Below are 27,386 nucleotides of genomic sequence, written 5' to 3'. Positions count from 1 at the left end.
AGGTCAAGCCTGGCAGTACAGAGAGAGCGCGGCACCGAGGAAATACAACGGGTGTCAGGACTGGGCCGATGTGCCCGATCCAACAACAAAAGTTTGGTGCTGGCAACGGTGGTCAGGGACAAGGGGCCCTGGAGAGCCAATCTGTAATCCCCCATGGAACCCAGCAGCTCCGGGAATGGTAGCTCATTGAGAAAAGTTAATCCCTCAAGGGGACCCCTCGGTCCATTTTATGGACATAGAGCACGCAGCCGGTATAAACGGCTGCGATGAGGCCGAACAGGCTAAAATGCTGCTTTTCTCCTTGGATCGCAAGGTATACCAGGCCCTCTCTGCAAATAGCAAGAAGGGGCAGAGCACATACGCTGTGATCCAAGAAGAGATGTTAGAGGTTCTGGGCCTAAATGATGGAAGTCTGTTTTTCCGGGTCGAGAAAACCCTGCAATAGGCAGGCGAAACTCCACAGGCTTTCGCAGACAGGTTGTGGCCCATCTACGAGAGAGCATGTGGAGGAGATCTCGACCGGGAACACCTGGACAGCGAACCAACACCTCGCTGGCTTCGCAGCCTAGTGGCTAACTGCCTGCCACGAGTAAAGGCTAAAGCCGAGCTGTGGTTTGACCCCAGTGACCCCACCGTTACCGAGGAGTCAGTGGTTAGACAGTTAACCCTGGCTTACCGCAACGGCACAGGAACAGTTGAGGCCCCACAAAAAGGAAAGGCCCAGTAATTCCAGGAGAGAATGGCACCAGAAACGGGGGAGCCCTTCCGACTCAAAGTACGTGCTACGGGTTCGGAAAAAGTGGACACTGGCGTAAGGATTGCCGAAATCCTTGGAAAGATAGGGCAAGAAAGGAATCCCCGCCCTTAAAGGATTCCCCTGCCACAAAAGGTTTAGCAGCCCCGGCCCAAAAATCCAGACCAGTGGCACACAATCCCTCTGGCAGTTTCGATGAGATTGTGGCCGCGCTCCGAACTATGATAATGGGCTCAGGGATGGTAGCTGTAGCCACCGGCGCAATCTCATCTGCCCCACCTAATCCTGATCCATGACTAGAGCCAGCGCAGCCTGTATACCTGTGCCCTTTACAATATGATAAGTGGAAATGGCCTTGCGTGAAGATGGAGGTGGAGCGGGTTAAAGGGACCTATCTGCAAGACACTGGTGCTTCCAGCACCATCGTCTATGCGGATAACCCAACCACCGCACCTCTGTCGAATGGAGTCCCGTATTCCTTGGTAGGGTTCACAGGTAATGAGCAGGCTGGCTCGTTCTCCATTCCACTATCAATTGACTTAGGAGCACTCCACACCAAGTGGACGTGTGTCCTAATGAAGTGGGAAAAAGAGGGAACAGGGATCCTAGGCGCAGATTTCATTATTGGCCACAAGGTCCTAGTGGATCTTAGAAATCATTGTCTATGGGGAGCGGTGTGCACGGGGGAAGAGAAAGAAGTTGTAGTGATCCCGGGGATACAAGGCAAAGAGATCCTATGCATGGTAAAGCCAAAAGACAGCTGTGATCTCGAGTTACTGGAAAGCAGTACCCCCAGAGAGTATCAGGCATTTGTGCGGGCAAATCTCAGTGCATTCGTCACCCACAAGCATGATTGTGAAAGGGTTAACGGGGTCGAGGCTAGCGTAGATGGGGATCCCATGGCCAGGCCCCAAAAACAGTATAATTTCCCTAGGGAGGCGGAGGCAGACCTGGAGATTTCCCTGGGTTCCCTAGTCACACAGGGAGTGTTGAAGCCGATAGCCACCCACGTGAACTCACCACTTTGGCCGGTTAGGAAACCGGACAATTCGTGGCGAGCCACTGTGGACTTCCGGGTCCTCAACCGCAATATCCCAGCCTGCGCGCCCACGGTCCTAATTGGAAGCATACCGGCATCCGCATGCACCTTCACGGTGCTGGATGTCTCAAACGGTTTTTGCTCCATCCTGTTAAAGAGAGAGGACCAGTACAAATTTTCTTTTACCTTCAAGGGCCAGCAATACACGTGGAACAGCCTTCCCCAGAGGTTTCATAACAGCCCCAGTATATTCCACCAATGCATGGCCAATTGTCTAAAAGACTTCAGCAAGCCCCAGCAGTTGGTACAGTCTGTGGATGACCTGCTCCTATTTACCGACAAGGGTGAGGAGCACGGCCCACTGCTGGCTGAACTGCTGGGGCTGCTAAAGGAAGAGGGTTTTAAAGTCAACCCAAAGAAGGCGCAGATCAGCCAGCCAGAAGTAAAATTCCTGGGGCTGACTGTGCGCACAGGTGAGAGGGCTATAGATAAGGCCAGGAGAGAAGCAGTGCAGGAATTGCCAGCCCCTCGTTCTGTTACTGGAGTAAGATCTTTCCTAGTGCTTACCGGTTACTGCAGGGATTTCATTGAGGACTACGCAGCCACAGCAGCCCCCCTACTCCGACTCCTTCACAAAGGAATGGAGTGGGACTGGGATAAAAGCTGCGAGGAGGCGTTCACTCAATTAAAATAAAACCTGCAAACCGCACCAGCTTTAGGGGCTATTGATGGGGATGAGGAGTTTTTCCTGGAGGTAGCAGCCAGTGGGGATAGCCTGAGTGCAGTGCTGCTTCAGGAACGACATGACCAGCTCAGACCGGTGGCCTACTCCTCCAGGGTCCTCACAGATGTGGAGAAGGCATACTCCAACTGTGAGAGACACCTCCTCGCCACTCATTGGGCGGTAAAGAGATCCCTTATCTTTACAGGGGGGTCTCCAATTACGCTCCTCACCCATCACACGCCCACCCAAATGCTCCGAGATGGGAAAATTAAAAATGGGACAGTGAGCAGTGCCCGCATTGCTAGCTTGGACCCCATTTCTCGCAAAAATGGACTTAAAGGTGAAAGGTCTTTGCGAGCCTAGACTAGAGGCCAACATGATCTACTCAGGGGTGGCCCATAGATGTTCCATAGAAGGGGTATGGGACGTCGAGTAGGATTTCAGGCCGGGATACATCCCACAGGCCGCAAAATCTACGTTGACGGCTCCAGCACAGTGTCGGCAGGCGAGCGACTCATGGACTGCGGGATCCAAGGCCCACGGGCAGGCATTGCCCTGGCGATCAAGCTCCCGAGCACCATGAGCACCCAGCATGCCGAACTGTCGGCGGTGATATACGTTGTGACCCACCCCGAGGAGTTTCCTACCCCATACACGATTTGTTCAGATAGCATGTTTACCTGCAATTCGTGTACAGAATACCTGGCCATCTGGTCCCGTCGCGGGTATACATCTGCGGATGGGAAACCCCTAGCAACCAAACCGTTGCTGGAGAGAATCATGCGGGCTATAGGCAGTGAAGGGCACGTGTATATACATAAGGTAAAGGCCCACTCAAAGGTCGAACCTCGTGGGGAGGGTAACCAGCGGGCAGACACCCTAGCTAAAGAGGGTGTTCTTATGGGCAGTTTCTGGGACCAGTACAATTTAGGACCCGTGTCAGCAATTAGGGGCAGAGACAGGACACAAGGGAGTGCAGGGGTAGCATTGGCCCCGGACCTTTAAACGGTTCAGGCGCAGGATTCACTGGCAGGCTGCTGGTAACATGGGGACGCAGCATTGGAGTAACCGATTGCTGTTGGAACCCCGTCGACACCATGACTGGGCGGTAGGGGATCAGATGATGGTAAGGAACTTCGCGCGAGTAGGGGTTTTTGAAGCATTGTACATGGGGCCATACAATATTGTTGATAAAGCAAGCCCCGTGGTGTACGCTGTCAAATTGCCCCGTCACACAAAATGGTTCCACATCAACCAGCGTAAGCTGTACAACCCAGGGTCAGCTAAGCACAAAGGGCAGCCGGGAGGGGTGAGCCGTCCTCAGGACAAGGGCCCCCAGTCGGCAGCCTCCGACTGTGGGGGAACCGCAGGGGTATTGGGGGCAGACTCACAGGCTGTACAAGTAGAGGCCGGGAGCTGCATTACTGGAGGGGCTGTCCCACCTATAGTTTGGGACTCGTACAAGCCCCAGGTATTCGAAGGTCTTAGAAGGACCTTCCGCACCCCACAGCCCAGGTTCCCATGGTCCCCTACACTACGATACAGACTGCTCCGTCCCAAGAGGGACTCCAGGAAGCAAAGACTGCGGAAGGCGGGAGACCGCTTACGGGCAAAAGGTCCCAGGCCTGCAGTGCCTGACTGTAGGGAACCGGCAGGGGAGGCAGCAGCCCCACCGGTCGTAGCCTCTGAAGGGAACGAGCTCACAACAGAGGTAACAGCCCCACCAGGCACTGAACCCGATTATGGGAAGCCTGTGGGGAAAGTAGCAGCCCCACCGGACATGGTTCCGACTATGGGGAACCAACAAGGGAGATAGTAGTCCGACTAGATTTAGGGTTAGACGCTGTTCACTGCATAGAGGGAAGGGCCATCCCACCTATTGTATGGGACTCGGAAAAACCCCCGACTACTGACCCCGTGAGTAACCGAGTCTCACGGCCGAGGACACCATGGTACCCGGTACAGATGCTGCCAAGAGACCGCAGAAGGCACAGGACATCCAGAATGTAACCTGGTCACCCGGAGACAGGTGGCGCTGTATATAGCTTTGGTTTAAGTTAGTATCTAAGATAAAGGGGTTTTGAGTTTTAAGTTAGTGGTTTGGTTTTGGATTTTAGAGCTTTCAAATTTAAATTTGAATAAGATTACCTTGTAGCCAAGCCAGAGAACGTTTTCTCAAAGGCAAGGCTGTCTGTTGTATGACCCCTCCAGGAAAACCAGAAATGATGGAAGGAATCCTGTTCCTACTTGCCCTACTGGGGGCAAGCACCGGCAAGAGAGGTGACGTCGAGGAGTCCCGGATCTTTGGGTGCTCAGGTGGAAGAGCGCCCATCGTTACTACCAGGGATGGTACTCGAGGGGCGAGTGAGATCGCTATCTATCACCACAAGGGAAGATGGCCAGGATGGCTGTGGTCCAATTCGACCAAATACCCCAGCCAGGCCGGGTTTACTTACGGGGAGGTGTCCCTCCCATGCCCAAGGGTACAGATTGTTGCTTCCCGGGTTAGGGTGACGGAAGGAGAGAGAGTGTGTTTGAGTTGTGGAGGACAGATTCCCCTGGGTAGGTGGTGGCTCAGAAAGCTGAGCAAGGACACGGGGGACCAGGAAGCTGGATGGGAACGACTTAACAATGATACCTACCGGACCATTACTAGTGCCCCAGACGGAGTGAGAGTATGTTGGGATAAATGGTGGGAGACAGAGCAAGGAATGTATGTGTACATGTGGGGATCGGAGAAGGTCTGTCCAGCAGGCATCTCTATAGTGTTCGTTAGACAGTGGCAGGATTCAGGGAAGGGGATGATGTGGGACCAAAGTCTATACACCTGCGTGATCCCACGTCCCCCGACCCCAATAAATGCCACGGAATTAGTCGCACACCCTAGAGAGCCCCCACCGACCACCCCGCCAGCTAAGACCATACTAGAGAGATGTCACACAACTGCCAAGGGACCAGGGAACGGGCTAGTTTTAATACCCACAGGAAAAATCCTATACCAGGGGGTACATTATGCAGTGGCATCAGTAATAATAAATCTGACAGAAGTCCACTTACCGGCATGGTGCCCCAAGGAGACAGAGCAATTGTATCAAGCTCTACATCGGGATATGTTTTGATGTTTCTACGAGCTAGACGTTGGGGAGGTGGATAAAGAACATTTGTACAGTTTCCCCACAGAGCAAAACAGTGGTACAGGGAGGCAGAGAAGGGGGACGTGGAACGATATTTTTATGGCTTATAACACTGGGTCCTCAGTCGTCAACAGCATGGACGATGTGGAACTCCAGATTCAAATTAATGGACTTAAGGATCAGTTACGCAAAATACTGGGGGATGAGAATACAGTCGTAGGCTCAGAGCTACATGAGGACCAAGCTATGACGGTCCATTTAAAAGATATTGTTGAAGAGCTGGAAAGACAGGGAAAGACTGTGAATGCACTGATACGAGAGGATCGGAATGCTTCGGATCAGGTGGCACAGAATGAGGTGTGTGTGCTGTATGGGGCATGGTTGCTGTTCGAGGGCCACAGCAATCTGGAGGACTTGAGCCAAGGTCAAGTCCCCTCCTGGTTCAGTAACAAGCACCTCGCAGCACTCCACCCGTATTGTCATGTATTCAACTGTCATTGTAATCCATGTATAAACTGACCTAAGTTGTACACTGTGAGAACACTGACCACAAGGTGGTGAACTTGTGGGAGACACTCCCAACCTGGACTTTCAGGTACAAAAGACAGCAAGAGGCGGCGGCAGTTGGTGAGGCGCGAGTCCAGAGTCGGAGGCCTATAAAAGGCCCAGTGGCAGCGAGAGGCGGTGGCAGTTGGTGAGGCTCGAGTCCAGAGTCGGAGGCCTATAAAAGGCCCAGTGGCAGCGAGAGGCGGCGGCAGTTGGTGAGGCGCGAGTCCAGAGTCGGAAGCCTATAAAAGGCCCAGTGGCAGCGAGAGGCGGTGGCAGTTGGTGAGGCGCGAGTCCGGGGTCGGAGGCCTATAAAAGGCCCAGCGGCAGTGAGAGGCGGCGGCAGTTGGTGAGGCGCGAGTCCGGGGTCGGAGACCTATAAAAGGCCCAGCGGCAGCGAGAGGCGGTGGCAGTTGGTGAGGCGCGAGTCCGGGGTCGGAGGCCTATAAAAGGCCCAGCGGCAGCGAGAGGCATACTTGTGCAGCTACAGGGAGAAGGCAAAAAAGTAGAAAGAAACAGAAAGGTGATGTCACAGCCAAGGGGGTAAGTGATTGGCTGGTGATTGGTGAGTAGTTTTTCTTTCTTCTCTTCTATAACAGTGAGTAACTTTAGCATTGTTGTTGCCTATCTAAGGGTTAAGTCATGACAGGACAGCTCGGTCGCGTGTTATGTTCCTCCTGTACCATGTGGGAACTCAGGGACGACTCCAGTGTTCCTGACGACTACGTGTGCGGGAAGTGTATCCGCCTCCAGCTCGTGACAGACCGCGTTGCGGAGTTGGAGCTGAGGGTGGATTCACTCTGGAGCATCCACGATGCTGAGAATGACGTGAGTAGCACGTGTAGCGAGTTGGTCTTACCGCAGGTGAAGAGTCCACAGCCAGATAGGGAATGGAAGACCAGCAGGAAGAACAGTGCAAGGAAGGTAGTGCAGGGGTCCCCTGTGGTCATCCCCCTGCAAAACAGATACACTGCTTTGAGTACTGTTGAGGGGGATGACTCATCAGGGGAGGGCAGCAGCAGCCAAGTTCATGGCATCGTGGCTGGCTCTGTTGAACAAGAGGGGAGGAAAAAGAGTGGGAGAGCGATAGTGATAGGGGATTCAATTGTAAGGGGAATAGATAGGCGTTTCTGCGGCCGCGACCGAGACTCCAGGATGGTATGTTGCCTCCCTGGTGCAAGGGTCAAGGATGTCTCTGAGCGGGTGCAGGACATTCTAAAAAAGGAGGGAGAACAGCCAGTTGTCGTGGTGCACATTGGTACCAACGACATAGGTAAAAAAAAGGGATGAGGTCCTACGAAACGAATTTAAGGAGCTAGGAGCTAAATTAAAATGTAGGACCTCAAAAGTAGTAATCTCGGGATTGCTACCAGTGCTACGTGCTAGTCAGAGTAGGAATCGCAGGATAGCACAGATGAATACATGACTTGAGCAGTGGTGCAGCAGGGAGGGATTCAAATTCGTGGGGCATTGGAACCGGTTCTGGGGGAGGAGGGACCAGTACAAAGCGGACGGTCTGCACCTAGGCAGGACCGGAACCAATGTCCTAGGGGGAGTGTTTGCTAGTGCTGTTGGGGAGGAGTTAAACTAATATGGCAGGGGGATGGGAACCAATGCAGAGAGACAGAGGGAAACAAAAAGGAGACAAAAGCTAAAGACAGAAAGGAGATGAGGAAAAATGGAGGGTAGAGAAACCCAAGACAAAAAACAAAAAGGGCCACTGTACAGCAAAATTCTAAAAGGAAAAAGGGTGTTAAAAAAACAAGCCTGAAGGCTTTGTGTCTTAATGCAAGGAGTATCCGTAATAAGGTGGATGAATTAACTGTGCAAATAGTGTTAACAAATATGATGTGATTGGGATTACGGAGACGTGGCTCCAGGATGATCAGGGCTGGGAACTCAACATCCAGGGGTATTCAACATTCAGGAAGGATAGAATAAAAGGAAAAGGAGGTGGGGTAGCATTGCTGGTTAAAGAAGAGATTAATGCAATAGTTAGAATGGACATTAGCTTGGATGATGTGGTATCTATATGGGTAGAACTGCAGAACACCAAAGGGCAAAAAACGTTAGTGGGAGTTGTGTACAGACCTCCAAACAGTAGTAGTAATGTTGGGGAGGGCATCAAACAGGAAATTAGGGGTGCATGCAATAAGGGTGCAGCAGTTATAATGGGTGACTTTAATATGCACATAGATTGGGCTAACCAAACTGGAAGCAATACGGTGGAGGAGGATTTCCTGGAGTGCATAAGGGATGGTTTTCTAGACCAATATGTCAAGGAACCAACTAGGGGAAGGCCATCTTAGACTGGGTGTTGTGTAATGAGAGAGGATTAATTAGCAATACCGTTGTGCGAGGACCCTTGGGGAAGAGTGACCATAATATGGTGGAATTCTGCATTAGGATGGAGAATGAAACAGTTAATTCAGAGAACATGGTCCAGAACTTAAAGAAGGGTAACTTTGAAGGTATGAGGCGTGAATTGGCTAGGATTGATTGGCGAATGATACTTAAGGGGTTGACTGTGGATGGGCAATGGCAGACATTTAGAGACCGCATGGATGAACTACAACAATTGTACATTCCTGTCTGTCGTAAAAATAAAAAAGGGAAGGTGGATCAACCGTGGCTATCAAGGGAAATCAGGGATAGTATTAAAGCCAAGGAAGTGGCATACAAATTGGCCAGAAATAGCAGTGAACCCAGAGACTGGGAGAAATTTAGAACTCAGCAGAGGAGGACAAAGGGTTTGATTAGGGCAGGGAAAATGGAGTACGACAAAAAGCTTGCAGGGAACATTAAGACGGATTGCAAAAGTTTCTATAGATATGTAAAGAGAAAAAGGTTAGTAAAGACAAACGTAGGTCCCCTGCAGTCAGAATCAGGGGAAGTCATAACGGGGAAAAAGAAATGGCGGGCCAATTGAACAAGTACTTTGGTTCGGTATTCACTAAGGAGGACACTAACAACCTTCCGGATATAAGAGGGGTCAGAGGATCTAGTAAGGAGGAGGAACTGAGGGAAATCCTTATTAGTCGGGAAATTGTGTTGGGGAAATTAATGGGATTGAAGGCCGATAAATCCCCAAGGCCTGATGGACTGCATCCCAGAGTACTTAAGGAGGTGGCCTTGGAAATAGCGGATGCATTGACAGTCATTTTCCAACATTCCATTGACTCTGGATCAGTTCCTATCGAGTGGAGGGTAGCCAATGTAACCCCACTTTTTAAAAAAGGAGGGAGAGAGAAAACAGGGAATTATAGGCCGGTAAGCCTGACATCGGTAGTGGGTAAGATGATGGAATCAATTATTAAGGATGTCATAGCAGCGCATTTGGAAAGAGGTGACATGATAGGTCCAAGTCAACATGGATTTGTGAAAGGGAAATCATGCTTAACAAATCTTCTGGAATTTTATGAGGATGTTTCCAGTAGAGTGGACAAGGGAGAACCAGTTGATGTGGTATATTTCGACTTTCAGAAGGCTTTCTACAAGGTCCCACACAAAAGATTAATGTGCAAAATTAAAGCACATGGGATTGGGGGTAGTGTGCTGACATGGATTGAGAACTGGTTGTCAGACAGGAAGCAAAGAGTAGGAGTAAATGGGTACTTTTCAGAATGGCAGGCAGTGACTAGTGGGGTACCGCAAGGTTCTGTACTGGGGCCCCAGCTGTTTACACTGTACATTAATGATTTAGACGAGGGAATTAAATGTAGTATCTCCAAATTTGCGGATGACACTATGTTAGGTGGCAGTGTGAGCTGCGAGGAGGATGCTATGAGGCTGCAGAGCGACTTGGATAGGTTAGGTGAGTGGGCAAATGCATGGCAGATGAAGTATAATGTGGATAAATGTGAGGTTATCCACTTTGGTGGTACAAACAGAGAGACAGACTATTATCTGAATGGTGACAGATTAGGAAAAGGGGAGGTGCAACGAGGCCTGGGTGTCATGGTACATCAGTCATTGAAGGTTGGCATGCAGGTACAGCAGGCGGTTAAGAAAGCAAATGGCATGTTGGCCTTCATAGCGAGGGGATTTGAGTACAGGGGCAGGGAGGTGTTGCTACAGTTGTACAGGGCATTGGTGAGGCCACACCTGGAGTATTGTGTACAGTTTTGGTCTCCTAACCTGAGGAAGGACATTCTTGCTATTGAGGGAGTGCAGCGAAGGTTCACCAGACTGATTCCCGGGATGGCGGGACTGATCTATCAAGAAAGACTGGATCAACTGGGCTTGTATTCACTGGAGTTCAGAAGAATGAGAGGGGACCTCATAGAAACGTTTAAAATTCTGATGGGTTTAGACAGGTTAGATGCAGGAAGAATGTTCCCAATGTTGGGGAAGTCCAGAACCAGGGGTCACAGTCTAAGGATAAGGGGTAAGCCATTTAGGACCGAGATGAGGAGGAGCTTCTTCACCCAGAGAGTGGTGAACCTGTAAAATTCTCTACCACAGAAAGTTGTTGAGGCCAATTCACTAAATATATTCAAAAAAGAGTTAGATGTAGTCCTTACTACTAAGGGGATCAAGGGGTATGGTGAGAAAGCAGGAATGGGGTACTGAAGTAGCATGTTCAGCCATGAACTCATTGAATGGCGGTGCAGGCTAGAAGGGCCGAATGGCCTACTCCTGCACCTATTTTCTATGTTTCTATGTTTCTAAAAGGGGAAACTCCACCCATCTTCTCCACTTTAGTGCTGACTAATAAAGGTTACTGGTCACAGAATGACTGTCATGTATCTTACATTATTATATATAACTGTATCCTAACATGCTATACATGACTGTAATAAGATATGACCTGTAACCACCAGCATACCTTACCACCAGGGGTGCACTTGCAAGAGACAGGTATATCAGGACAGGTCTCAGGCAAGTGCAGCATTCCAGAGCTGTGAAATAAAGGTGCAGGTCCAGAGTGACCTTGAATTCACTACATGCCTCGTGTGAATCTGTACTGAGGGGACAGGACTTTACAGTGGCGATGAGTTACGGGATTACAGAATCCACAGAATGGCGAACAACGGATCAGATGAAAAGTACAATGCTGGAGACAATTGGGAGGACTTTATAGAAAGGCTCCAGCAAAGCTTTGTAACCAAAGACTGGTTAGGAGACGACAAAGTAGACAAGAGAAGAGCCCATCTCTTGACCAGCTGTGGCTTGAGAACATACGCTTTAATGAAGGATCTGCTGGCACCCGAGAAACCAGCAAGCAAGTCGTTTGAAGAATTGAGCACACTGGTAAGAGACCACTTGAAGCCAGCGAGCAGCCTACACATGGCCAGACACAGGTTCTACAACTACAGATGCTGTGTGGGCCAGAGCATACCCGACTTCGTGGCAAAACTTCGGAGGTTGGCTAGTTTATGTGAGTTCTCCGATGAACTGAGGAGAGAAATGCTGAGAGACTTTTTCATTGAAGGAAAAGGCCACGTAGGCATATTCCGAAAGCTCATAGAGACCAAGAACCTGACCTTAGAGGCAGCAGCACTGGTTGCACAGACATTCTTGGTAGGAGAAGAAGAAACGAGGTTGATTTACAATGCAGGTACGACAACTAATGAAATATCGGAACAAGAAGTTCACAGCATTAAACAAGCTGCTACCCCCACACACAGACAAAACCAGGAGAACAGGCTCTCAACAGCAGGCAATGGTGCCAGAAGCCATCAAGGGCCACAGGAACAGCCGTTCACACCTCATCAACCCACAATGCGACCAATCAACTACAAACTGAGAGAAGCTCAAGAGAGATTAGCCAGACGCAGCTCATTCTTTGGGAACAAAAGAACGTAAGAATTATGAACAGGAATAGGCCATCTAGCCCCTCGAGCCTGCTCCGCCATTCAACAAGATCATGGCTGATCTGGCCGTGGACTCAGCTCCATTTACCCGCCCGCTCCCCATAACCCTTAATTCCCTTATTGGTTAAAAATCTATCTGTGACTTGAATACATTCAATGAGTTAGCCTCAACTGCTTCCTTGGGCAAAGAATTCCACAGATTCACAACCCTCTGGGAGAAAAAATTCCTTCTCAACTCGGTTTTAAATTGGCTCCCCCGTATTTTGAGGCTGTGCCCCCGAGTTCTAGTCTCCCCAACCAGTGGAAACAACCTCTCTGCCTCTATCTTGTCTAAACCTTTCATAATTTTAAATGTTTCTATAAGATCACCGCTCATCCTTCTGAACTCCAACGAGTAAAGACCCAGTCAACTCAATCTATCGTCATAAAGTAACCTCCTCATCTCCGGAATCAGCCTAGTGAATCGTTTCTGTACCCGCTCCAAAGCTAGTATATCCTTCCTTAAGTAAGGTGACCAAAACTGCACGCAGTACTCCAGGTGCGGCCTCACCAATACCCTGTACAGTTGCAGAAGGACCTCCCTGCTTTTGTACTCCATCCCTCTCGCAATGAAGGCCAACATTCCATTCGCCTTCCTGATTACCTGTTGCACCTGCAAACTAACTTTTTGGGATTCATGCACAAGGACCCCGAGGTCCCTCTGCACCGCAGCATGTTGTAATTTCTCCCCATTCAAATAATATTCCCTTTTACTGTTTTTTTCTCCAAGGTGGATGACCTCACACTTTCCGACATTGTATTCCATCTGCCAAACCTTAGCCCATTCGCTTAACCTATCTAAATCTCTTTGCAGCCTCTCTGTGTCCTCTACACAACCCGCTTTCCCACTAATCTTTGTGTCATCTGCAAATTTTGTTACACTACACTCTGTCCCCTCTTCCAGGTCATCTATGTATATTGTAAACAGTTGTGGTCCCAGCACCGATCCCTGTGGCACACCACTAACCACCGATTTCCAACCCGAAAAGGACCCATTTATCCCGACTCTCTGCTTTCTGTTAGCTAGCCAATTCTCTATCAATGCTAATACATTTCCACTGACTCCGCGTACCTTTATCTTCTGCAGTAACCATGTGTGTGGCACCTTATCGAATGCCTTTTGAAAATCTAAATACACCACATCCATCGGTACACCTCTATCCACCATGCTCGTTATATCGTCAAAGAATTCCAGTTAATTAGTTAAACATGATTTCCCCTTCATGAATCCATGCTGCGTCTGCTTGATTGCACTAATCCTATCTCGATGTCCCGCTATTTCTTCCTTAATGATAGTTTCAAGCATAGAACAATAGAAGCAGTCTGTGCTGGAGGTGTGGGGGTGGGCACTCGTCAAGGGGATATTGATTTCAGCAGGCTGTTTGCAGGAACTGTGAATATACAGGGCATTTGGCCCGCATATGCAAAAAACCGGCAGCTCGGCTGGTATACGAATTGGATGGTCGGAAAGCGGACCAGAAGACGGTGGGGACAGTACCCGGGACACGATGTACAGCGGGTCAACACGATCAATGGCCGCTGCTCCTACAACAGGACACCTCCTATAATGATGAGGGTCCTACTCAACGGGATACTTGTCAACATGGAGCTAGATACGGGAGCGAGTCAATCTCTCATGGGCGCTCAACAATTTGAACAACTGTGGCCGCATAAAAGAGACAGACCAAAACTCACGAGGGTCGACACCAAACTAAGGACCTATACCAAAGAAATCGTACCAGTCCTCGGCAGCGCCATGCTCTCGGTCACACACAAAGGGACAGTGAACCGACTTTCCCTGTGGATTGTCCCCGGAGACCCCTCAGCACTGCTGGGGAGAAGCTGGCTGGCAAAACTAAACTGGAAATGGGATGATGTCCATGCATGTCATTAGAGGAACGGACCTCCTGCTCAACAGTTATAAAGCGATTTGAACATCTCTTTCAGCCAGGTGTGGGCACTTTCAAAGGGGCCAAAGTCAAAATCTACATCACACAGGATGCTAGACCGGTCCATCACAAGGCCAGAGCTGTACCCTATGTGATGAGGGAAAAGATTGAACACGAACTAGACAGGCTTCTGCGGGAAGGCATTATATCACCTGTGGAATTTAGCGACTGGGCAAGTCCCATCGTCCCAGTCATGAAGCCTGATGGATCCGTACGAATCTGTGGGGACTACAAATCTACTATAAACAGAGTCTCCCTACAGGACCAGTACTTGCTGCCCAGAGCGGAGGACTTATTTGCCACATTGGCTGGAGGTAAACTTTTCTCAAAACTAGACCTCACATCTGCGTATATGACGCAAGAATTGACCGAGGAATCCAAGCTACTCACCACCATCAACACACATCGAGGCCTTTTCATGTACAATCGATGCCCATTCGGCATCAGGTCAGCAGCTGCCATATTCCAGCGCAACATGGAGATTCTGCTCAAGTCTATCCCGGGGACGGTTGTATTTCAAGACGACATACTTATCACGGGCAGGGACACCGACTCCCATCTCCATAATTTGGAGGAAGTACTAAAGCGGTTGGATCGGGTAGGCCTACGAGTCAACAAATCCAAGTGCCTGTTTCTCGCACCCGAGATTGAATTTTTGGGCAGAAGGATTGCCGCTGATGGAATCCGCCCAACAGAGTCCAAAACAGAAGCAATTCGCCTGGCACCCAGGCCCCGGAATGTCTCAGAACTGCGTGCCTTTCTCGGGCTACTCAATTACTTTGATAACTTTATGCAGAACTTAAGCACGCTGCTGGAGCCTCTCCCTGTGCTACTCGGGAAGGGGTGCGATTGGTTTTGCGGGGACGCCCAGGAACGCGCCTTCAATAAGGCACGCAACCTTCTGTGTTCCAACAGTGTTTTGACTTTCTTTGACCCAGGTAAAAAGCTAGTTCTCACATGCGATGCGTCAGCGTATGGGGTCGGGTGCGTTTTGCAACATGTCAATAGTGCGGGCAAATTACAATCCATAGCTTATGCCTCCAGGTCACTTTCGCGGGCGGAGCACGGGTACGGAATGGTAGAGAAGGAGGCTCTCGCGTGTGCGTGTACGGTGTCAAAAAGATGCACCAATACCTTTTCGGGGCCAAGTTCGCGTTAGAAACCGACTACAAGCCCCTCACGTCCCTCCTATCTGAGAGCAAGGCAATAAACGCCAACGCCTCGGCGCGAATTCAACGGTGGACACTCATGCTGGCGTCCTACGACTATACCATAAGGCACAGACCAGGCACAGACAACTGTGCCGACGCGCTCAGCAGGCTACCCCTGGTGACCATGGAAGGGTCTGACGAACAGGACTGTGAGATAGTCATGGCAATCAATGCCTTTGAGTCCACAGATTCGCCCATGACAGCTCGCCAAATCAGAGCCTGGATGGCCAGCGACCCCACATTATCCTTAGTAAAAAGATGTGTCCTAACCGGTGACTGGGCAGAGGCTCGCGATGCCTGCCCCGAGGAATTAAAACCTTTTCACAGGCGCATGCATGAGCTATCACTACAAGCAGACTGCCTGATGTGGGGCAGCTGAGTAGTCATGCCTCTGCGAGGCAGAGAGGCATTTGTCCGGGAGCTCCACCGCGAGCACCCGGGGATCGTTCTCATGAAGGCCATAGCCAGATCCTACATCTGGTGGCCTGGTATTGACGCGGACTTGGAACTCTCCGTCTGAAGGTGCACCATTTGTGCCCAACTCAGCAATGCCCGCAGAGAGGCTCCCCTGAGCCCCTGGCCCTGGCCTACCAAACCGTGGTCGCGGGTGCACACAGATTATGCGGGCCCATTCATGGGCAAAATGTTCCTGGTAGTTGTAGATGCATTTTCAAAGTGGATCAAATGCACCATTTTAAACTCGAGCACAACCTCCACCACTGTGGAGAGCCTCGCAACCATGTTTGCAATGCACGGAATCCCTGACATATTGGTCAGTGACAATGGTCCGTGCTTCACCAGCGCAGAATTCCAAGATTTTGTAATTGACCACAGCATAAATCACGTCAAGAAGGCACCGTTCAAGCCGGCCTCCAAAGGCCAGGTGGAGAGAGCAGTGCAAATCATTAAACAAGGCATGCTTAAAATCCAAGGTCCCACGCTGCAGGGTCGCCTGTCGCAACTGCTGCTGGCATACAGATCTCGTCCGCACTCACTTACTGGGATCCCCCTCCGCGCAACTGTTGATGAAAAGGACTTTAAAAACAAGGCTCTCATTAATCCTCCCAGACATGCACGAAATCGTTGAGGCAAAGCGCCGTCAGCTGACTGAGTACCATGACAGAAATTCGAGGGGGGAGATGGAATGAGATCGGGGACAAAGTGTTTGTACTAAACTATGGCAGGGGTCCCAAATGGCTTGCAGGGACAGTAACGGGCAAGGAAGGAAACAGGCTACTGGTAGTACAAATGGACAATGGCAAAACCTGCTGGAGGCATGTAGACCAAGTCAAAAGCAGATTTACCAACAACACTGCGGAACCAGAGGCAGACTACAATGTGGAACTCGCACCACACCTGGTGGACAGACAGAGGGAACAACCTGAGGAAAGGGCAATCCCAACAGACAGCCCAGGCGAGTCAACAACAATCACACCAATCGAAACAGACAGCCCAGGCGAGATACCAGCAACCACACCCAAAGAAAAACAGACACCAAGGCAAACAACTGAACCACAACTCAGACGCTCCACGCGAGAGCGTAGACCACCTGAGAGACTGAACCTATAAAGACAATAAGACCTTGGGGGAAGGTGATGTCATGTATCTTACATTATTATATATAACTGTATCCTAACATGCTGTACATGACTGTAATAAGATATGACCTGTAACCACCAGCATACCTTACCACCAGGGGTACACTTGCAAGAGACAGGTATATAAGGACAGGTCTCAGGCAAGTGCAGCATTCCAGAGCTGTGAAATAAAGGTGCAGGTCCAGAGTGACCTTGACTTCACTACATGCCTCGTGTGAATCTGTACTGAGGGGACAGGACTGTACAGTGACCTTCTCTCTAGTATGGGCCTCGTGTGCATTTGTACAGTATAGTAAGGACATATTTTTGGGGACGAGAAACTGGGATTTAAACCACGCGAGCATGGCCACTAGCAGCACAGACGAGAGGTACTGTGTTGGTGATGATTGGGACGATTTTATTGAGAGACGACAGCAAAGTTTCGTCATTAAGGAATGGCTGGGACAGGATTCGGCCGACAAACGCAGGGCTCATCTCCTGACGGTTTGTGGATCCAGGACGTACTCCCTGATGATGGACCTTCTAGTGCCAGAGAAGCCGGCGGACAAGATTTTTGAAGAGCTCAATAAGTTGATCGGGGAACACTTTAAATCGGCGAGCAGCATGCACATGGCGAGACACCGGTTTTACAGGCACCATCGGCGAGAAGGGCAAAGTGTTCCAGATTTGTGGCAGATCTCCGGCGACTGGCGAGCCTATGTAAGTTCCCAGATGCATGCAGAGCAGAGATGCTGCGAGACTTTTTTATTGAGGGCATCGGGCATGCTGGGGTTTTCAGGAAACTGATTGAGACCAGAGACTTGACCCTGGAAACGGCAGCTTTGATGGCCCAGACATTTATCTCAGGGGAGGAAGAGACCAGAATGATGTTTGACAAAAATCTTGGTTTAAATGCAGCAAATGGACAGGGAGTCAACATTGTTAACACGGCACACAGTTCTCCAGGCAGACAGGGGCAATCGGATATGCCCGAGCATGTAGTCGAACCCAAAGGGGGAATTCAACAGAGACAATGGCTAGCTGAATGGCGATTCATGCCATCGCAAGGGAAAATGTGGCCAGTAATGGGGCCATCAACACCTGACAATGGTGTGTTTAAGGACAGTTATAGAGACAGTCAAAGACGATCGGCTGGTAATGGACCTTTTGTTTCCAACAACGGCTCATGTTGGAGGTGTGGAGGCAAACACACAGCCAGAGCTTGCAGGTATCAGCAATATACCTGCAGAATCTGCAACGTCAGCGGTCACTTAGCGCGTATGTGCAGGAAGCCTGCAGCCAGGCTGATGTACGAGGAGGACGGGCCCGATGTAAGCCCTACGAGGCCAAATGGACACTGGGGGAAATCGCTGGAAGCTGAAGTTCACGAGTTCATGTGGAGCACGTATATAGTTCATACACCAGGACGCCACTGATAATGATGAAAGTGCTCTTCAATGGCATCCCAGTATCAATGGAGCTAGACACGGGGGCCAACCAGTCCCTGATGAGTATCAAACAGTTTGACAAGTTGTGGGCGTCCAAGGCCAGGAGGCCAAAATTAATGCCGATTGATGCACAGCTACGGACATATACAAAGGAGATCATTTCGGTGCTAGGCAGCGCCACGGTAGTCGTGACCCACAAAGATTTGGAGAACAGGTTGCCACTCTGGATTGTCCCGTGGAACGGTCCCGCACTGCTGGGGAGGAGTTGGATTGCTGCCATGAACTGGATATTGATGCGATGTCAATGCAGTTTCTTCTGTGGAGCGAATAGCATGCTCACAGGTCCTGGACAAATTAGACTCACTATTTCAACCTGGAATTGGCACTTTCATGGGGACCAAGGCAGTGATTCACATAAACCCGGACGCCAGGCCAGTACACCAGAGGCCAGAGCGGTGTCGTACATGATGTGGGAAAAGATAAAAGGCGAATTGGACCGCCTGCTGAGGGAAGGCATCATCTCGCCAGTCGAATTCAGTGACTGGGCGAGCCCGATTGTGCCGATGCTCAAGGCGGCTGGGTCGGTCAGGATATGTGGTGATTACAAGGCCACCATCAATCGGGTGTCATTCCAAGACCAGTATCCGCTACTGAGAGCGGAAGACCTCTTTGCGACGCTATCCAGTGGCAAACTTTTCTCAAAATTGGACCTGACCTCAGCTTACATGACCCAGGAGCTGGAGAGTGAATCGAAGAAGCTGACCACCATCACGACACACAAGGGGTTGTTGGAGTACAACAGATGTCCGTTCGGGATTCGCTTGGCCACCGCGATCGTTCAATGAAACATGGAAAGTCTCCTCAAGTCTATTCCAAGGACGGTGGTTTTCCAAGACGACATCCTCATCATGGATTGCGATACTGAAGAACACCTCCACAACCTGGAGGAGGTGCTACGCAGACTGGACCGGGTAGGGCTGCGACTGAAAAAGGCGAAGTGCGTCTTCCTAGCTTCAGAGGTAGAATTCCTGGGGATGAGGGTAGCAGCAGACGGGATCAGACCTACTGCGTCCAAAACGGAAGCGATCCAGAGAGCACCCAGACCCTGTATCATGACGGAGCTGCGTTCGTTCCTGGGGCTCCTGAACTATTTTGGTAACTTTATTCCCAAATTGAGCACGCTGTTAGAGCCGCTACACGTGCTCCTATGCAAAGGTCGTGAATGGGTCTGGGGGGACAGCCAGGAAAGGGCTTTTGATAGAGCATGCAATTTGTTATGCTCCAACAATCTATTAACGTTATATGACCCATGTAAGAAACTTGTTTTAACGTGCGATGCGTCGTCCTATGGGATTGGGTGTGTGTTGCAGTATGTTAATGCCAAGGGTCAGTTACAGCTGGTAGCTTATGCCTCCAGAAGTCTGTCCCAAGCAGAAAGGGGCTATGGGATGGTAGAAAAGGAAGCGCTTGTATGTGTATGTGCAGTAAAAAAAATGCACCAGTACCTGTTTGGCAGGAAATTTGAGCTGGAGACAGATCACAAACCCCTAACGTCTCTTTTGGCCGACAACAAGGCCATAAATGCAAGTTAGCCGCCTATGACTATACAATTCGGCACAGACCAGGCACTGAAAACTGCACCGATGCACTCAGCAGGCTCCCACTAGCCACCACCGAGGGGGCGACCGAGCCTGCTGCTGAGATGGTCATGGCTGTTGAAGCTTTCGAAAGCGAAGGCTCACCCGTGACAGCCCGTCAGATCAAAGTCTGGAAAATAGAGACCCGCTACTGTCTCTAGTCAAGAAATGTGTCCTGAATGGGGACTGGGCAGCAACGCACGGGGCATGCCCTGAGGAATTTAAACCATTTCACAAGCGCAAGGATGAACTCTCGATTCAGACCGATTGCCTACGATGGGGAAACCGAGTAGTCATCCCCCAGATGGGCAGAGAGGCGTTCATCCGAGAACTCCACAATGAGCACCCGGGCATTGTCATGATGAAGGCAATTGCCAGGTCACACGTTTGGTGGCCAGGGATAGATGCAGACCTGGAACTTTGTGTTCGCAGGAGTAACACGTGTGCCCAGCCGGGCAATGCGCCCAGGGAAGCCCCCCTTAGCCCCTGGTCCTGGCCCACCAAGCCATGGTCATGCATTCATGTGGACTACACAGGTCCTTTCATGGGAAAAATGTTTTTGGTTGTAGTCGATGCCTACTCCAAATGGATCGAGTGTGGCATTCTCAATTCAAGCACATCCTCTGCCACGGTAGAAAGTCTACGGGCGATGTTCGCCGCCCATGGTCTACCAGACGTCTTGGTCAGCGACAATGGCCCATGCTTTCGAAGCATTTAATTCCAGGACGTCATGGCAGGAAATGGTATCAACCATGTTAGAACGGCACCGTTCAAGCCGGCCTCAAACGGCCAGGCGGAACGAGCAGTGCAGATAATCAAACAGGGGATGCTCAGAATCCAAGGGGGTTCCCTACAAAGCCGCTTATCACGCCTCCTGTTGGCCAATAGATCCCGACCACACTCGCTCACAGGGGTTCCAACCGCAGAGTTGCTCATGCAAAGGGCACTCAAAACCAGATTATCCCTTATACACCCCACCATGAAAGGAATTGTTGAGAGCAGGCGCCGGTCACAATGTGACTATCATGACGGGAATGCGAGGGCGCGATGTATTGATGTCAATGACCCTGTATTTGTCCTCAACCACGCTTGGGGGCCCAAATGGCTCGGAGGCACTGTGATTGCCAAAGAGGGGAATAGGATTCTGATAGTTAAACTTACCAAAGGACAAATCTGCCGCAAACACGTGGATCAAACAAAAAAGAGGTTCAGCAACCCCATAGAAGAAACAGAGGAAGAACACGTTGTAGAGTTCATTCCACCACAGGTGACCGAACCCAGTGGAGGAGAGCCCAGTTTCTGTGGGCAGTCCGGACAGGCCTGAGGCACCGCAAGCAGCAGACACTCAGACCAGCCCCAACTCAGGCGCTCTACAAGGGAGCGTAAACCACCAGAGAGACTTAACCTGTGATCCCAATAAGACTTTGGGGGGAGGTGATGTCATGTATTCGACTGTCATTGTAATCCATGTTTCAACTGACCTAAGTTGTACACCGTGAGAACACTGACCACTCGGTGGTGAACTTGTGGGAGACATTCCCAACCTGGACTTTCAGGTATAAATGGGGAAGCACCATCTATCTTCTCCACTTCAGTGCTGGCTAATAAAGGTTACTGGTCACAGAGTGACCTTCTCTCTAGTATGGGTCTCGTATGCATTTGTACTGTATAGTAAGGGCATATTACGTATAGTTATTCACTAAGTCCGTGTCAGCTCCGTCTAGCCTCTGAAGCCTACCCTGTACCAGTGGACTATGGACGGTCCAACCATACACTTATGGGGTAGTGGTCAGGATGCCAGTCATGAGTGAGACATCCCGACCAGCACCCGTTTACAGTGTGGAGAATATAGGGGTCATTCAGGGAGGAGCACACATTCGTTTCACAGCGGTCCCACCTTACATCGTAAGGTGGGAGCACGCTATGACATGTACTGACCTCTCTGGGTGCCGGAGCTGAGGTGCACATGCAATAAACCTGCAAAATTACGTTGCACATTTCGGGTATACCATCCCCCCTCTGCCTGAACATCTCACCGCTCTGCTCAAGGCAATGGAAATGTCCCAGAAACATTTCTACACGCTAGAGCAGAAAACAGTGCAAGTTAGGAAGGAAATCACAGAGATAAAAGTTCCACCCTGGTGGGATTTGATGGAGAACATAGAAGTCCCTCCATGGATTCGGATTGTCTCCCATACTCTTGTTTTGTGTCAGCTTGTCATTGTAGTGTATTTACTGTGGACTAGTTGCAGGAAGAGGGAAAACAGCCGCCGATCCCGGCACCAGAGGGTATTCGATGAGCCCTGAATAGGCTGCGTGACATGTGTGTGGAGGGAGGGAGTAAAACATGGAACAGAGATATGAGGTACGGCAGTACAATCGCAGGGATTTCTATTTAAATTTAAAGTCCCAGACCACCTGCTGTACAAGCGCAGGGCTTTGGGTTAAGAGGGAAATATTGGGCGTTTAAGTATTATTTTGTTTTTTCTGTATAAAGTGCTGTATTTTATTTTGTATAAAAGTGGTTTGTAACCTGAATGTTTTGTTAATGTGTAACTGACCTCGCGGCTGTAAGATACACCTAGGGGAGGGTACTTTAAAATTTTGTAATGTTTGAGTCTACTCTGAAAGTTTGTAATGTACCTTGAAGAATCTTGAAATGTATTGAATGTATGACATGTAAGAGTGGAGGGGGGGAGGTTGGATCCCCTCTGCCAATGGAACTTGTAACACAAAAGGCATACAATGTATTATATTCGTGAGGGAAATGTAATGTTTCAAGGTTTTTTTTTCAACTAGGTAATTGAGGGAAGGTTTGGCTCTGGGATATTAGGAATTTTGTTCACCAACGGTGACACTATAAGGGAATAGTGTCAAAGGCGGGACTGTAGGATTCACAAAATTCTGGGACCTCCTACTCAATGGACATGTGTCTGGAATTTAAAAGGGAACTGTGTTAGACTTTTGGAGGAGAAATGTAGACAGAAATATCTCACTATTAGGTGCCTTTGGACTAAACTAGGGCCTTTTTGATTGAGTTTGGACATTTTACATTGTATGCTGGGTCTGCATAGGGAAATGGGATCCTTATGGGGCTGCTAACCCACCTGGGAGGCAGGCCCCAGGGAGACATGAGCAGTCTAACAAAAGCCCACTTATCAGGGACCCAGATACATACATATTTTAATAGTTCTTAAAACGGCTAGACAGAAAAACCCTGGCATCAGCAAAACACACAATGGACAGTATCAAGGCCTGATTACATTCTAACAGCACCATCGAAAACCCCATCAATACCTTTGGGAATCTTGTATCATGCTAATGCTCAATCAGCCCACCAAAATTCTCACAAAGGGATCACATTGAAGTTGATCAGCCTGCCAAAATCGCACAAAAGCAATCATCAAAAATCAATTGTGCACCCGAGTTTTGTCGCAAAAGTTTAAGCAGCCTCTAAGGTATAACTGGGGGCCTTGCTGGTAGCTTGGGTGGTAACCTTTGGGCTGAGGAAACACTTTTGAAGAAACGTACCTGAGAATACTCTGGAAAAGCACTTGGATTCTGGGCTCTTTGACTCTGGCTTTGAAACATCTAACTTGCCACACGAGGTTACAGCAACGCAACAAGAAGAACCTAACAAGAAGCCTCGGAGTCACTGAAAAACCAACAATCATCCAGCGCTGATTCAAGGAAAAAACTTATTTACCATCAAAACATCGACCAGTGCTAATACCGAAGATACCGCAACCAGCCAAAGAATCCATAAGATTGAGGAGAGAGAAAGCAGTGTGCAACTGGTCTAAACTGTGGAGAAATCCTTTGGTGAGCATAGTCCCTGCAATTTCAGAGCCTAACCTAGTTATTGTAGTAGTGGGAGGTGGTTTTTTTCCTCACTGCATAACCTCTGTACCCGTTGCGTATACGTTTCCCCCCCTTTTTTCTGTACATTTTGTTATATGCTATTAAGTTAATTAGTGTGGTGTGCTATTTTCTAAATAAAATATTTGTTCTTGCACCAAACAGTTGTCTGTCTACATCTATCACATTCCCTAAATAATTCCAAGCCCTAGAACCAGGGAGTGGGATGATTCAAACCGTCAAGGTCAGAAAAGGCTGACAAACCCACCACCCACTACAGCAAAAGGAGATGGTAAGGACAAGTTAAGAAACAAAAGATGAATCTAGATAGGGTGTAAATGGAGATGGCAGAATCATCAACAGCTGCCGTGGGAAAGAGAAAAAAACAGAAAAAAAGAAAAAAATTGGGGCAGAGGTTATGGTCTGAAATTGTTGAACTCGATGTTGAGTCCAGAAGGCTGTAAAGTGCCTAAATGAAAGATGAGGTGCTGTTCCTTGAGCTTACGTTGAGCTTCATTGGAACAATGTAAGAGGCCGAGGATGGAGAGATCAGAATGGAGCGGAGAATTAAAGTGGCAGGCGACTGGAAACTCAGGGTCATGCTGACGGACTGACTTCTGCCTTCCACCCTATCACAGACCTTCTCTTTTCTTCTTTCCTCCCATCCCCCCTTTTCCTGCCCCCTACACTTGCTTAAAAACCTGTTACATCTCTAACTTTTTCCAGTTCTGACAAAGGGTCATCAACCTGAAACATTAACTCTCTTTCTCTCTCCACAGATGCTGCCTGACCTGCTGAGTATTTCCAGCATTTTCTGTTTTTATTTCAGATTCCAGCATCTGGAGTATTTGCTTTTGTATTAGTATGAGTCAGTCTTGCACTTTCAGAGGTATAATCTTTCAGGTGAGACGTTAAACCTTGGTTCTATCAGCCTGTTTAAGTGGACAGAAAAGATCCAAATGTAAGGAAATCTCCCAGTGTGATGATCAATATTCCTCTCTTAACCAACATCAACTAAATAGATCATCTGGTCATTCATCTCATTTGTTGTTTGCTACACACAACTTAACCCCCTGAATTTGTCTATGTGAGAACAGTGACTGCATTTTAAAAAGTAATTCTTTGGTTGCAAATTACTTTGGTACAATCCGAAAACATGAAAAGGAAATATAAATGCACATTATTTCTGTTTCATCCAGAACCAGCAAATCTAATGGTATACATAGTGGATTGCCCATGGCCTGAACTGTCAGTGCCATATTAAACATTGCTTATGGCAACTACCCACAGGTGGAAGATAGGATCTGGACTAAAATTGACAAAAATCAACACAATAGACCCCAGAAATTGAAGAATTGAAAAAAGGGAATAACTAACAAAGACGACTTGTACATATAGGAAATAAATGTTTTATCGAACAACTGGACTCCCCTTTGAGACAGCAAGTCCTAAAATGGCTCGAGGCCCTTTCAAGTAACACCTGCTTTATATGGGTCTGGCTACATAACAGCACCTTCAGTGCTTTGGGTGAACAACAGGCCTCAGGCTTGTGCGTCCACTAACAAACTATACCTGTTTGACGCCACAACTTGTGTAATCAGCCTCGCTGCCTCAGCGGGCTAAACAAATAAATTATACCTTTGTTCTAGACAATGCAGTCTTATGGTACTACAGTTGCGACGTCCAAAATCAAGAGTTCCGGAATCCGGACACCGGGCCGATCCATGGCAGGGTCGTCCGGAAAATGTTCCGAAATCCGGACTCCCCTGCCTCAGCCGCCAGACCTCCCCCAGCTTCCGGCTGTCCGACCTCCCCCGGCCTCTGCCCCCCACCTCCGCCGACCTCCGGCCGCCCGATCTCCCCTGGCCTCTGGCCCAACCTCCAGCCGCCCGACCTCCGGCCGCCTCGTCCCCTGACCTCCGGCTGCTCCCCTGGCCTCGACCCGACCCACCCACCCACCCCGACCTCCGGACCGACCCCCCCCGCCGGCATTGGCCTGATCAACCCCCCCACCGGCCAACCTCAGCTTGACCGCCCCCCTCCCTCCGGCGGCCCGACCGACACCCCTCTCCCTTACCCTATCTACCTCCCTCAGCCCAGGCAAGACGTTCCGAAATCCAGAAATAACCAGAATCTGGAATGGCCTCGGTCCCGAGCTTTCCGGATTTCGGACGTCATACCTGTATTACATAAAAATGCACAATACTTGAAGATTATCAGAATGAATGCACAACAGAATATAAATGGTGAACTATGAATGAAATGTTTAAAATTCACTTACCTCAGCTCTTTGCTCTCTTTCTTGTTGTTACAAATAAAGTTGCCAAATTGGCAGGAGTAGACATGATGATGAATGTGCACCAGAAATCTTTCATTGAACTCAAAGGCACATGGGAATTGTTCCATCAGCTGCCAGACACAGTCAAAAAACTGATCAATTACTGGTGAAATCTCCCTGGGGTCACCATCCAAGTGACTGTATCTGCAAAACAAAAGATTAATTCAGCTTCTTCTTGAAAAATTAATATAAAAAAAACAAAGGACTCATCATATATGCTCTGTTAAGGTAGTTTAGACCTGCATTCTCCAATTGAAGTTGCTGAAGTGACACCATTTTCATCACATCCACTAATTTTAGTAGAAAAAGCCTTTGTACATAAACTCATACTATACAGCTAAATGTACTTCGTGTGTATATATTTACATAACAAACTTCTATCACCATTCAGTAAGTGTCACGTATTTACTTTTGGGATCACTAACCACTAGATGGCGTCACTGTTGGAGACCATTGGACTGCACGCACGTGTGTGCAGCCCAAGTATAAAAGGCCAGTCATTAGTCACTTTGGGCCTTAATAAAGCAGAGCCAAAATCATACCTCGTGGAGTTAAACAGTACTCAGTCTAACAGTTATTGCATACACAACATTTGATGACGAGGCAACAAGAAGCTTTGCATGCAAAAATGAGCACAATTGGATTGTTGGAAGATTTGTGGAAGGAGAAGATTGGGTAGGCTTTGTGAGCCATTTGAGCCAGTTCTTCGTGGCGACACAGATCGGCACCGGGCGGTGTTCCTCATGGTTTGTGGTCCAAAAATTTATGGTCCGATGAAGAATCTACTCCTGCCTGTAAGTCCAAGAGAGAAGACGTATGAAGAATTGTATACACTGGTACAGGACCACCTTAAGCCAATCGAAGGCATCATCATCTCGAGATAAAGATTTTACATGTATGTTTGCTCAGAGGGCCAGAATGCAGCGGAATTCGTTGCCGACCTAGCGGGACCATGTAAGTTCGGGGCTGTGTTGGCAGACATGCTGCGGGACTTCTTTGTAATCGGCAGCAACCACAAGGTGATCCTGCGTAAACTACTGGTGGTGGAGACGTTGGACTTGAACAGGGCCATCACGATCACTCAGTCATGCATGACGATGGATAGAAGTCTAAAGCAGATATCAGTGAAAAATCACAACTCAGCAAGTACTGCAAATATGATTGATTCAGCGTTCGGCAGAGCGGCACATGGCAGGGCCTACCCGACTGCGTACGCGAAACCTGTGCCTGCCCAAAGTCTGCCAGCGGGAATGCATCCGATTTCTCCGTGTTGGCATTGTGGGGGAAATCATTGGCACCAGCAGTGCCAATTTTAG

General features: G+C 49.1%; 1 protein-coding gene across 1 annotated transcript in view; it reads right to left on the bottom strand.

The window, feature by feature from the left end:
* The window catches only part of mtmr7b (myotubularin related protein 7b), a 277,663-nt gene that overhangs the window by 44,642 nt on the left and 205,635 nt on the right, over window positions 1–27,386 (bottom strand). The window contains exon 11 of the mRNA XM_070869780.1: window positions 26,014–26,214. Coding sequence (XP_070725881.1) covers window positions 26,014–26,214 — 201 coding nt within the window. The remainder of the gene's footprint in view (window positions 1–26,013; window positions 26,215–27,386) is intronic.

The sequence above is a fragment of the Pristiophorus japonicus genome, chromosome 2 (genome assembly GCF_044704955.1).
Source record: "Pristiophorus japonicus isolate sPriJap1 chromosome 2, sPriJap1.hap1, whole genome shotgun sequence".
Taxonomy (NCBI): Eukaryota; Metazoa; Chordata; class Chondrichthyes; family Pristiophoridae; genus Pristiophorus; species Pristiophorus japonicus.
The sequence above is the reverse complement of the archived record's forward strand: the minus strand, read 5'-3'. Positions and strand labels throughout refer to the sequence as shown.